Source organism: Cottoperca gobio, chromosome 3 (assembly GCF_900634415.1).
Source record: "Cottoperca gobio chromosome 3, fCotGob3.1, whole genome shotgun sequence".
Classification (NCBI taxonomy): Eukaryota; Metazoa; Chordata; class Actinopteri; order Perciformes; family Bovichtidae; genus Cottoperca; species Cottoperca gobio.
This window is the reverse complement of record NC_041357.1, coordinates 8,575,100-8,588,164: the sequence shown is the minus strand read 5'-3', so window position 1 is coordinate 8,588,164 and position 13,065 is coordinate 8,575,100. Positions and strand designations below refer to the sequence as shown.

Below are 13,065 nucleotides of genomic sequence, written 5' to 3'. Positions count from 1 at the left end.
AAGAGTAATGTAAATATATATACTGTAATATATCAAATACATTTCACTTCATTTGTTCTGCTCATGTTAATGCACATCTCCAGGGAAAACAAGCAAAGAAATAAAGCTATACACATTAAAATCACTACACACTCTTTGACCGAAAAGAAACAATTGTATTTTGCCTGACCCTTACTAAATAGATGGTCTGTCAATTACAGTAACTTAACAACTAATACTTAAAAAAAAAGGTTTGAGGACTTTTATTTTGAAGTTTCTTAATTAGCGCTTTAGGATTCTTATTTTGAAGTCCGTGAGCGGCCTCCTCCCGGAAACATGCTCCATCATATCCCCTCTGTTGTGAGTGTGGGGGTTGTCAGCAGACTGTCAGATGAGGACTTCATTAGTTTGAGTAACATTTTTCACATTTATATGGCATGTAGATGCCACAAAACACAGAGTGACAATGCAGATCCTCACTCCTCATGTTTACTGGGCTCAGCGGCACGGAGAGATTTACCTCCGGGTGGATCTGAGCGATGCAAAGGTAACAACATCCATCTGGCGGCTTTCAGCTTTAACTCACACAGACCTGTCGTTTACTGCTCAAGACATGTGTTTAAATGCCTTTATTATATTAATGCTGCGCGTGTAACAGTGGCTGATTAATGTTTTAAACACTACGCTGCAGATAGCCTAACCCTTAGCTAGCGTCACATGGCTAAATTGACCTCTGACGTTAATGTGTGATGGCCAGAAGAAAACTAATAATACTGTAATAACGTAATTGTCACATTTGTTCTATGTCCATAAAAGTATATATTTATGTTTTTGCCGCCTACATAACACAATTTAACGGGCATTGATAACACTTATTGTCTGTCGTCGTGGTCATACTTTGTTTTTTCTATTTATGGTAGAAATCAACACTTACAATATGGGACATTAAGAATAACAGCTGGAAATTATTGCTGAACTTCCTGGCTACTTAAACAAATACTTCTGATATAATTATCAGAAATAGAAATAGTATAAATCTGTATTTGGGTGTGTTTTGTCTTCACTGACTACTTGCATTTCATTCTGCTGGCTGTGTGTGTGCACTGGTAACATGAAATACAGGTTCTCCTCCTGCTGCTCCATCCTCGTCCTGCATCTGTTCGACAAATGTCTTATAAAAGATGCATGACTTTTAATGGTTGCTCTGGATCTTGTTGAGCCTCTTGGGAGAATGTCTTAATGATAACTGAAACAGGCTGGCAGAAGAGCACCAGACATGTTTCACATTTTAAGCCCATTTATCAACGAGGAAAGACTAAATATAAGAAGCGTTCTCAGTATAATGCAATACAATTCATTAGCACGACATTACAGCCTCCTAAATGCCCATCAAGCTGAAGCTACACCTTATAGGGCAATATATCAATAGTATATAAATATTGTGATATGAGGTGAAATATTTTGTCAGATATAACAAAAATGTCTTTTACTGGTTTTAAATGCAGCATTATAGTAAAGTGATGTAATTTACCAGGATGTTCTAGCTGATCTGGACAGGAAATAGAAATGGATCTTTTAATTGTCACACATGTACACAGCACGCACAGTGAAAACTAGTCTCTGCATTTAACCCATCCTAGTATAATGAGCAGTGGGCAGCCTGGGGAGCAGTGTGGGGGTCCTGTGACTTGCTCAAAGGAACCTCGGCAGTGCTGGAAAATCTCCAGTACTTGGTCCATTCTGGCGACCCTCCGGTTCACAAGCTGATTCCCTACGGACTAAGCTACTGGTGCTATTATTTGCCTTTGCCCACTTATTCATTATATCCACATTACTGATGAATATTTAGCGTAAAATCTCATCGGATGAATATTTTGTGAAATCACTAATGATCAACCCTAAAATATCCTCGTAAAATCGACATGGAGTTATTTGATCAAAAATATTGTGATGTTTGATTTTCTCCATATCGCCCAGCCCTACATGGCTATGATTTATTTATTTTTTATTATTTTATTTATTGCATCCGCCGTTGTAAATAGTCTCCAACAAATACGCTATTTACTCCTATTTGAGTAACATTTGCCAAGACCTACAGTGCCCAGCTGTTTTAGAAAATCATTTAGATATTTGTGACCTGTTTTTAAAGATTTACGCCTTCAGTAGAAACCAATGGGCTCAGGGTTTAGTGTAACAGAAAGGGTCTTTACGTATTGAGAGACGACAGCTTAGTTTGTTTTGATCCTTTAATGGCATTTGTTGGCAGTAACAAAAACATAGAATATTACCACACTTATAATGGCATTTGCATTGTGTACAGTGTCGGGTTGGTTGTGATGGCTGCCGTTGTGTTTTTCAGAATCTCGACATCAGCCTGCAAGAAAACCACACACTTCAGTTCCGAGGTTGGTATTTACATTGGTGCATGTAAAGAGAAAAAGGATGGAGAGAAGAGAAGAGAAGTTGCATAATGAACATTTTGAAGTAAAATAATCCATAAACTTCCAAATGATTCATGATGTCTGTTATGATAGCAATTTCTGTATGAAACACATGTAAATGTGATGTTGTCATAATGTAAGAATCCCATCTTAATCCTGTTCCACAGCACAGGGTCATGGAGCTAAAGGAGATAATGAATACATGTTCAGTTTGGAGTTCCTGGAACCTGTCAGACCTGAGGTATTGAGCTTTTATTATCTATTACTAGTTAGTGGTGAAATCAATTGTTATATTGACAGTTTTTGTTTTTGCATCATCGTAATATAATTCAAAGTAAACGCTAGAGTGAGTTATTGATTTGATATTCTCTCTTATTGTGCTATCTTCCAGGGAAACATTTTAATGTTGTCACTTTGTAAGATGGGTGTAAATGTCAGACCCTTCCAGCATCACTCACAGATAACTGGAAATAAATATAAAAAATAAAATAATGGCCTTTATCTAAAACACGTGATGAAGTTTTAATTTCTGAAGACTTCCAATGAAAGAAAAAGTTTTATCATATTTTCAATTCCCGAACGAGCGTGATAAGGCGTAGAGGCGCTGATTGAGCGAGTGTACCTCCGAGAAATGACTGCCGTCAAGGCAAGGTGCTCTGTAATTAAAAAATGCCTCCCTGCTGAACAAAGGCCTGATTAGCTGGTACATGACGGCCCGGGACATTCAGTCACAGGGAATTTGTTTCTGAGACAAAGAGCTGCAGCTTTTTACTCTACTTTTTCCTCAACCAAATTGGATAAGAAGCAGTTTGCCATATGTTGGGTTTGAGTGACTTAAGATAAGACGTGATAGTTATACATGTCACACAGTTATGTGTCCTTTAACCATCCAAAGTTATTGACCGTCAGTAGTGGATGAAATGTGGAGTCACAGTCTTCTTGTGTAAAGGATACAGAAGCACAAACTGTTCACACAGCAGCTACTCACATTATGTCATTGTCTTCTGTGTGTCTCAGTTAAGAAACCTTATATACATTTCTAATACTGTGTCTTCAGGTCAACCATAAGTCAACACAGCGCCAGGTTGACATCAAGCTCAAGAAGCAGGAGGAGCGTTGGTGGGACCGGCTGACACAGCAGCAGAAGAAGCCTCTGTTTTTGGCTCCGGACTTCGACCGCTGGCTGGACGAGTCCGATGCAGAGATGGAGCTTCAGGCTAAGGTACTGTGGGAACTTGAGAAATAAAGATAAGTTCAGAAGGAAAAGGCTTCCGTCTGCTAATGCAAACATGGCATGAGTCTGTTGTGAAGGCAAATGAGTACAACATGTAGTCTTAGTTGATGCAAACCAGCGTTATGGGATTATTATAGTTCAGTTAGGACAGTTGGTGCAGCCAAGAACCAACAGGCCTGGATGAAGCTCTTTTTAGCCCCAGCTCAGCTCCTCATGCTTAGCCTTGCAAAGCAAGCCCATAAAACTTTGCATCGCTCGTTGTGGTATAGGAAGACTTGGGACCGGTGTCATTTTAATAAGCTGTCTGATAATTCTCATCTTCACTGGGATTTAATGTGAACGTACACATGAGTCGACAGAGCCACCTCCCACCGGGTTGTCACAATCTTTGAAAAACGTGGCGTCTATTACGGGAATGCTGTATCAGTTTTCCTAAAGGATCCAATGCAGTCTGTGTTGGGATCAAACAAAGCAACATTTATATGTTTCAGAGTCACTTATTGCTGTTAAGATTGCAGGAGCTTGTTGATACACATTTAGGAAGATATAATCTTGTTTTTGTTTATAAATGTATTCATAATAAAACAACATTTTCTAAATTATGGCTTTTTTAAATGAATAAATTAAATAAATAAATAAGTCAATTCACTTGAAAAATTGGGCGATCCTGTCATTGCCCATATTAAAACAAGTGAAGTTTGCAGAAAATATATTAAAAAAAAAACAATGTAACACATGTTTGGTCATTGCAGAGTGAGATTCTGATGGTGTGATCTCTTTCAGGAGGAGGAGAAGATAAACAAGATAAGTGTGGAGTCGAGAGTTCGTACAGACCGTGAGTCACACCGAGCACTTCACCTGCAAACATCAGGAACTCACAGAAATGCTTCTAATATGTGTCTTTAAAGTATCATGTACTATCCTGTAGGAGGAGTTTAAGCAACATTAGCATCAGTTAATTGGAGTTATTTTCTTCTGTCCCTCAGCCTACCTCGGGCTGAAGAGAGGCTACTTGTTTATGTACAACCTGGTGCAGTTCCTGGGATTCTCCTGGATCTTTGTCAACATGACAGTTCGACTCTTCATTCTTGGTCAAGGTTTGTAAAAAAAGAAAACACGCTGTCAGTTTATGAAGTGAAGTTTAGGTCCAGGTCATCTGCCACAGGAATGCAAAGATCCAGAGTAAATAATACAAAGTTTGTTAATCGAAGGTTTATTAAAGTTTGTACGAACACCTGATTCACGGCAAGTTAGCCCCCCTGCTTCTCCAACCTTTGTGCTGTTGCTGTAAATACACAGTGTGTGCATTACTTATCTTCACACTGACAATGATTTGGTCTTGAACGTGCAAACAAACCTGCGAGGTAAAGTTTGGACCTTTGCACACACAGCGGTTATTTGCTTATGAGCATCCTTATGTTCGAACATGGTGTTCATTACGGCCATTCCATGACTAGCACAGAAATCCAACAACAAATGACCGTTCGGGTTTAGATCAGGGAGGCCGTTCCTCCCAATCACACCTCTCCAGGCGTCTCCATCGTTTCCCACGTGTGCATTAAAGTCTCCCAGCAGAACTACAGAGTCCCCTACTGGAGCCCCCTGCAGGGCTCCATTCAGGGTCTCCAAGAAGGCCGAATACTCCGAACTGCGGTTTGGGGCATAGGCACAAACAACAGTCAGAGTTCCCCCCCCCATAACCTGAAGGTGTAGGGAGACGCTCAGCCGGGGGCTTGTGAGTATCCCCACCCCGGCCCGACGCCTCACACCTTGGGCAACTCCGGAGAAGAATAGAGTCCAACCCCTATCCAAGAGTACGGTTCCAGAGCCAAGACTGTGCGTAGAGGTAAGCCCCACCAGATCCAACTGGTAACGCTCCACTTCCCGCACTAGTTCCGGCTCCTTCCCCCTCAGAGAGGTGACGTTCCACGTCCCCATAGCCAGCCTCTGCTGCCCGTTTTGAACCATTCTTAGTCTGGCCCCTCACCTGAGACCAATTTGCCTTGGGAGACCCTACCAGGAGCACAAAGCTCCAGACATCACAGCTCTCAGGTTCATAGGGACACACAAACCTCTCCACCACGATAAGGTGATGGTTCCTGGAGAGGCATCTACTATCTTCAGTTCAATTCAGTATGCCATAAACTGCTGCTTACATCGACATGAAACCTGCACATGAAGCATCACAGTTTATGTTTAGTCACCTTGTCAGTTGCATGTAAAAGTAAAAACAAAGACACTCAACGTCAAACAGTTGGGGTAAAAGCAGAATTGGCAGAGGGATGGACAAAATAAAGATAAAAACCGGAATACATTTTACTCCTTTTAATAGCTTTTGAATTTTATGGGTTAAATAATAAATGTAAAAAAATAATTAGCAGGTTTTGGAGGGTTTATGAAACACAAAAATGGACGCACATAATTAACATGAAACAAAGGAGGACCAGAAACACTGAGAGAGAGAGAGGGTTTTGTTTGTGAGGAGCGATTCACAGATGAGCTCATTTGAATTGAAACAGGAACACTGCTACACAGCAGGGATTTGTTTTGCAAATGATGAGGATTATGGATAGTGGCTCATGCGATGTGCTGTTTAATTATGTCTGTCTGTTTGTTTCTCTCACAGATTCGTTCTACGATACCTTCCACACCACGGCTGACATGATGTATTTCTGTCAGATGATGGCTGTGCTCGAAGTCATCAATCCATTGTTGGGTCTGGTTAAGACTGGATTCTTTCCTGCTATGATACAGGTAACACAGGGGAGAGAGTCTTGTCGGAAACTCCAGCAACACTTAAACATTGAGGTCATTAAAAACAAAAGAAGTTTAATTACTGTAAAAAGTATTCCCACATACGCTATATGGCTCAAAGTATGTGGACACCTGAAAATTACATTTTTAAACAACAGTGGCGTTAATGTGCAGTTATAAGAGCTTCAGGTTTCAGGCTTGCTGCGGGGTTTTAGTGCATCCAGACACAAGACCGTGAGTGACCTAGCTCACAGCCATCCCAGTTCATCCTCAGGGCGTTGCTATGAACTAGTTCGTAGGATGTGTTGTCCTTCACTCACAGGCGTGGGAAAAAGCTGGCATTTGTTACATTCCCCGATACTCCAGGGGATGAGGGGAACAACAATAAAACACAAATTGTCACACCCTAATCACAGCCACAGTCAAAGCGATCACACAGGCGTTGCTGCAGAGTTAAAACGTGAACGCGGATCACACGGCTGGGACAGGTGCAGCTCTCCCAAGTCTTTTACCTCCAGGCCCTGATGAGGGATTGAGATCACCTGAGAGGCGGTACCTGAAGGAAGACAATTAGAGGGAGAGAAAGAGACGCACCACAGCACGTAACACTTCTTCCCTTAAGTAGAGAAAGGTTGAAATATATATATATATATATATATAGGGCTAAAGTTGCACATTTTCAGACACTTAAAAGAACACTATTGTCTAAAGCAGGGATGGGCAACTTTGAGGATCGAGAGGGCCACAAGAAATGTGTCCTAACTACCAGAGGGCCACTTTGTGACCATGCACTTCCATCAGTAGGACACTATAACCCCATCATTTAAATAGCCAACTATAGCGACTCATTTAATGAAAATAACTAAATATATACAGGCAATACATTTGATTTTATTGTACCAATTTCTATTTTTCAACATGTTTCCACAGCTCTCTCTCTCTATCGCGATATTATATAGATATAGAGAGATATAGATATTAGAAGATAGAGATTCATCTATGTTCTATCTAAGTAGATATATAGAGAGAAATAGAGGATAATCTAATAGTGTATATATGGAGGAACTCAGAGTAGATTGGGCTCAAGTATAACTGTAGCGTTCTCGAGAAGAGAGAGAGAGAGTTCTAGAAGTCTGATCTAGTATTATTAAGAAAGAATTAATAGTTATTAATTTTTATTGTAATATAGTCATCTTGTTACTCTTGGTTCTATATGACATATACTCTATTTTATGTTATATATTCTCTTCTCTTCTATCGTATCTTTATCTTTCTCTCTCTACTCTCTATCTTTATATGTCTATCTCTCTCTTTCTCTCTATATGTCTATCTCTGTCTCTCTCTATGTTCCTCTCTAGTATCTCTATCTATCTTGCTCTCTATCTCCTCTCTCTCTTCTCTCTCTCTCTCTATCTCTCGCTCTCTGTCTCTTTGTCTCTCCTCTCTCTGCTCTATCTCTCTCTCCTCTATATCTCTCTCTCTCTCTTCTCTCCCTCTGTCGCTCTCTCTCTCTTCTCTCTCTCTCTCTCCTCTCTCTCTCTCTCTGTCTCTCTCTCTCTCTCTCTCTGTCTCTCTCTCTCTCTCGTCTCCTCTCTCTCTCTCTATCTCTCTCTCTCTCTCTCTCTCTCTCTCTCTCTCTCTCTCTCTTTCTCTCTCTCTCTCTGTATTACACAGGACTATGGAACTTTCTATTTTTCATATTCAAATGCATTTAGTAGTCCTAATTCATTTAATTCCCAAGTCATTTAATTATATTATTAATTAGCTTTACACATAAACAGATCATCTGCATTCCTGAGTGATATATTATTTCATATGCAAATGGAGCCTCAAATATCATAACTCAATGTAAACAAACACCAACACTGAGTTTAACAACTAATATTCATCTTTTTATTGTATTTCTATTGTATGTTTGTATGTTTAATGAGATACTTGTGGCCTCCTGCTGGTGCACAATACACTGAATGTCAACATCAACATTTTTACATCTGATCCGCATGAGATGGAACAGTGTCTCATCTGTCAGTCTGTTTCTCTCCCTTGACTTGACGTGCTTCATCGTAGAGAAGTTGCTCTCTCAGATGTATGTGCGGCCAAACATGCTGGCCATTGAGAGCGCAAAATCCCTGAGGAGTGGAAAGCGGGACTCGGGTAGCAGACAGTCTCCGAAAGGAAATTCCCCTCTTCCTCGCTTTGCTAGAAAGAAGTGTTCTGACTGCAGTTCACACATTTCAAGCTGCAACAAGGGGGCTGCTCGCTGATAGCAGCGGAGAGGGGGTCAGTGGATAACGCGCTGCGTGGCGTGGAAATCTTAAACTGTCGGCTCTGTTCTTGGGTAATGTTTTCTCACATTCGGGGGGCATCTTTGTGCATCTCTTCACATGAGAGGAAGTGTTCTTTAAACAGAACCAGTTTAGTAAGAAATGCGTTCATGTGCGCATATAGATCCGACAGGGTTTGGCATCTTCCCTGTAACTACATATTCAGGCGATTTAAGATGCGATGTAATGTCCGCAAGGAAGGCCAGGTCGAGGAGAGTTTTGCGCAGTACGCTCTTGAATCACATTGGATGGTGTTCTCCAAGAACATGGGGATTTCAGCGTGTAGCGCAAATTACATCTCCAAGCATTTCCCACGGCTCATCCACCTTATCTCTGTGTGCATCTGTAAATCACACCTCTAATATTCATAATACTCACCTCTAGCGGAACTTGGTTTGAATGATTTGCTTGTTTACAACTGTGAAACCAATAATTGTATTGATTTCTGGAAATTGACTCGCGTGCCGCACAAGGTGAGGGCGGGGGCCGCATGCGAGCTGCCAGTTGCCCATCCCTGGTCTAAAGCAGCACTAAACGTATGCTGAAGCATTAACCCTCTGGAGTCCGGGGCTAATTTGGCCTTCTTCGCATACTTTTGATTCTGCCTTACTAAAGAAATGTAAGAAATGTTTAGCATGTCAATGTTTGGTATCTTTTTATTCACCGATATAAGCAGTGTTCATGTGAGTGTGTCTACGTGCTGTCTGCGTCAGCAACATGAGAGCAGCTGTTTCCTTCTGTGTCAAAAAGTGTTTGTGTGACTTTACTTTGTGTGCTGCTCTGCTGTCCGTTGTGTAGAGTCGGTGGGGGGTCGGCGTGAGCTGCAGAATAAGCGGGATGCCACGCTGAGTGGGCACATGCTACATTTGCATGCGCAAAAATATTTTTCTATTAATTTTATATCATCGTATCTCCGTTTTTACTGCGTCTATTTGCATGAAACAAAGACTGGCAGAGAGTTTCAAGCCAGTACTTTCGACAGAAGCAGTCACGTGATCTGATCACGCCGGCGTGACGGTCGACTCCTAAGGGTTAAGATATGACTTAATTTGAACTATAGTGGCTGCGATCTCTGTTGACTGTGCTCTGTGATGTTGCAGGTGGCAGGCAGGAACGTCATTCTGTTTGTGATCTTCGGCAGTCTGGAAGACATGCAGAACAAACCCGTTGTCTTCTTCGTCTTCTACCTGTGGAGCACCATCGAGATCTTCAGGTCCGCTCCGGTCACCGTCTTCCCCTCTCTGGTGAACATGTGTTGTGCTTTCTGTAACATCAGCTCTTCCTTCTCCACATCAGGTACCCTTTCTACATGCTGGCCTGCATCAGCACAGAGTGGAAGCTGTTGACGTGGCTGAGATACAGCCTCTGGATCCCTCTGTACCCGCTGGGGGTTGTGGCTGAAGGTGAGAGACTAGTTTACTGAGGAAGATGGTGGCATAAACAAAAGTTGGGATCACTCTAGAGACTGTTAATATGGGTTACATGTCTTAGGTGTTGCTGACAGTGAGTGGTTCTGTGCATGTTTCCAGCAGTGGCCGTGATCCAGTCCCTGCCCATCTTCGACGAGACGCGTCTGTTCAGCCTCCCCCTCCCTGCGCTGCTGGGACACTCTTTAAGCTTCTCCTACACTTTGCAGCTCTACCTGGTCCTCATGTTTCTGGGTGAGACATCCATTAACAGGGGTGAACTGTACCAAATGGTTTGAAGCTTCATTCATAACGTTGACATTCAAATTCTAAATCAACATTTGAATGCTGCACCAATCTAAATAAACTGATGAGTAATATTCAATCAAAGAAAGTGGATTTAGTTAAAAAAGACTCATTTAATCTGATGAGTCACTTTAGTCAATTTAAAGGATTTTGTTCATTTAAAAAAAAGAGAAAGAAATGAGGGTGATAGAATCATAAAATAAAGAATCACAAAGAAATAGAAGCTTTGAGTCCACATTTGGTGCACGAACACTGATCAGCTTTGTTCAGTAAATGTGCTATAACGTATTCTACTTTTTGTCAAATCGTTTAATAACAGACCTGACTGTTTAGACAGCAGTGATTTCATTGGATTGTTATTATTATGTGTCTGAAAAGGCTTTGGATAAATGAATGAGTCACTCATGTAGGGCTGTTCAAACTGTTAGTCAGCAGAGACAAAGAGACAAAGTTTGTGCAGCCACCCGATGAGACAAATATAACAACTAGTCTGTCAACATATACTGACGGCTTTCTTCTCCTCCCCAGGACTCTTCATCAATTTCCGCCACCTGTACAAGCAGAGGAGGAGACGATTCCGCTCGAGGAAAAGGAAAGTCCAATAACTCATCAGTTTATTTCTAACGCACCATGAACTGCCGTCCTCTTAAAGCTGCAGTCTTCTTTTCCTCTAATTGCCTTTCCTCATCTTCCTACACGCACACACTGACCTGATGTGTACTGCGCTCCTTATTCCTCCACTGGGTGAACTGTTAACCTTCTCAAGACCACATCCTGTAAATCCTACTGTACCTGCTCCACGACTTCAACGGATGTCACCAGAGGACACAGGTCGATCCCATACATTTACTTTTCAGTAGATTTCCTTGTCGGGTAAACGATTAGAGTAGGGGATAATGTGGTTTAGGAAAACAGTTTCTATGAATGAACTCGCTGTTACAGATCCGTCATTTTTGCTTCATTTCTTTCATTATTTTTTAAATGATGGTCCTTGTCAGAGATAATATTGTTATTGTTACGGCTCTTCAATGGTCTTTTAACCAAATAATTACAATTCACAGATCCATCAGTCAATATTCATTAACATTTATATTTGTGTTATATTGTTGCGTGTTAATACAATTGAAAGTCAATACAGTTTTAAAACTCTCTGTTGTGGAGTTTTCGAGGATGCTTCACTCTTTGTGAATTTTGAGTTGTCTTTTTCTGAGACCAGCAGATTAATACGATCACCTCTCTTATGTCGATGTTTGGTCAGAAGACTGAATTCTTTATTGAACGTATATCGTGAGAGTTTGAATATTGTTCCCATGTGCGACAGCATGAAGAAACGACAATCTCGAGCAAGTTTCAAGTCTCTGCAAGTTGATATTGAACATGTAAATTCTTTGGAAAATCCGTCAGCATTGATGTAAAGTTGATCATGTGTGTGTGATAAACGATGGAGACATTATTTCAGATGCCTTTGCATGAAAACACTGGCTCTTAACTATAAACTGTCCGTTTTAAATTTAGATGTCCGTTGTTTTCAGAGTTGCGTTCCTCACAATGAGCCTTGGAGGACGCTGTCAGTCATTCGCTGCTTTGAATATTAACAAAGTCATGCAAATGACTGTAGAAGGAAACCTGTTACAAATAGATCTCAATTGTTTCACTTCCTGTGAACTTCGTCCTGGAGGGAAGGTGGGATTGACACGTAATGAAGGAAGTATTGTGTATTTGTTGCATGCTGAAAGAATACAAACAGCAAAATAGGAGAAAGTGTAATGGAGAATAGGAATGGTGGGTGAGGAAGTAGTCCTCATAAAAAGATGATCTTTTTTTAACTTGACAAATGCTTTTAGCTCATTAATACTGTAACGCTAACTCCACTGAGTACACGCCTGTTCTGGACTGACTGCACCTCCAGAGTTTAGGTCTCTGCTTTAAAGCGCCTACTGTATGTGTAGAATTTATGGTGCCAGAAGTGATTATTATTATTATTATTATTATTATTATTATTATTATTATTATTATTATTATTATTATTATTATTGAAGAATACAGCAAAGTGTGTTGCTACCCCTCGACCCTGATGGAGCCTACATGTGGACACTGAGATGAATTGAAGGAAAGCAACACCTTTTTCTCAATGTAGTGTAAGCCCACACAGATGTGTGTGTGTGTGGTCAGTGTGTGCTGCACTTTAGACTGCACCATTTGTTCTTTTCTTTTTTTTAAACTTACAATACCATCATAAAGATTTGAACCGGGATGTTTTGGTCATGTGACCGTCCACTGACTGTACATGAGTTCTTTGTTTTTATTTTGCCCGTTCCAATATGTTCACCTTTGAGACTTTCCTTTTTATTATATTTATTTGTGTTTACTGAGGATGTTGACTTTATTTGTTTGTTTCAGGTTGATTCTTCTAAAAGTGTCTATTGGGAAGGCTGTGTAGTGGACATACAGCTTGATTTAAACATGTATTGCATTTCAGAAGTCAAGTTTCCTGACAAAAATAAACATCTGAGTTTGGAGGTGGGGTGTTTTTTCCTCCGTTCCTCTTGTGAAATGTCAAAAATGTTTTAAGATTTGTATTTTTTTCCCGAAATTTTGATGCAGACAAGAAACATGGAGGT

At 40.7% G+C, this 13,065-nt stretch overlaps 1 protein-coding gene across 3 annotated transcripts; it reads left to right on the top strand.

The window, feature by feature from the left end:
* The first annotated feature begins 325 nt into the window (after window positions 1-325).
* LOC115006368 (very-long-chain (3R)-3-hydroxyacyl-CoA dehydratase-like) lies at window positions 326-12,963 on the top strand. 3 transcript variants are annotated; one of them, XM_029428572.1, is made up of 11 exons: window positions 326-526; window positions 2,339-2,384; window positions 2,588-2,661; window positions 3,478-3,642; window positions 4,441-4,489; window positions 4,641-4,751; window positions 6,281-6,408; window positions 9,833-9,945; window positions 10,029-10,135; window positions 10,262-10,393; window positions 10,973-12,963. In XM_029428572.1, exons 1-11 carry the CDS (start codon window positions 446-448, stop codon window positions 11,047-11,049), a joined length of 1,083 nt encoding a protein of 360 aa, XP_029284432.1. In that variant the 5' UTR covers window positions 326-445; the 3' UTR covers window positions 11,050-12,963. The 3 variants fall into 3 exon arrangements, with proteins under 3 accessions (XP_029284432.1, XP_029284431.1, XP_029284433.1); XM_029428571.1 differs by having other exon boundaries at window positions 4,438-4,489; XM_029428573.1 differs by lacking the exons at window positions 326-526; window positions 2,339-2,384 and adding an exon at window positions 2,405-2,463 and having other exon boundaries at window positions 4,438-4,489.
* Window positions 12,964-13,065: the final 102 nt, after the last annotated feature.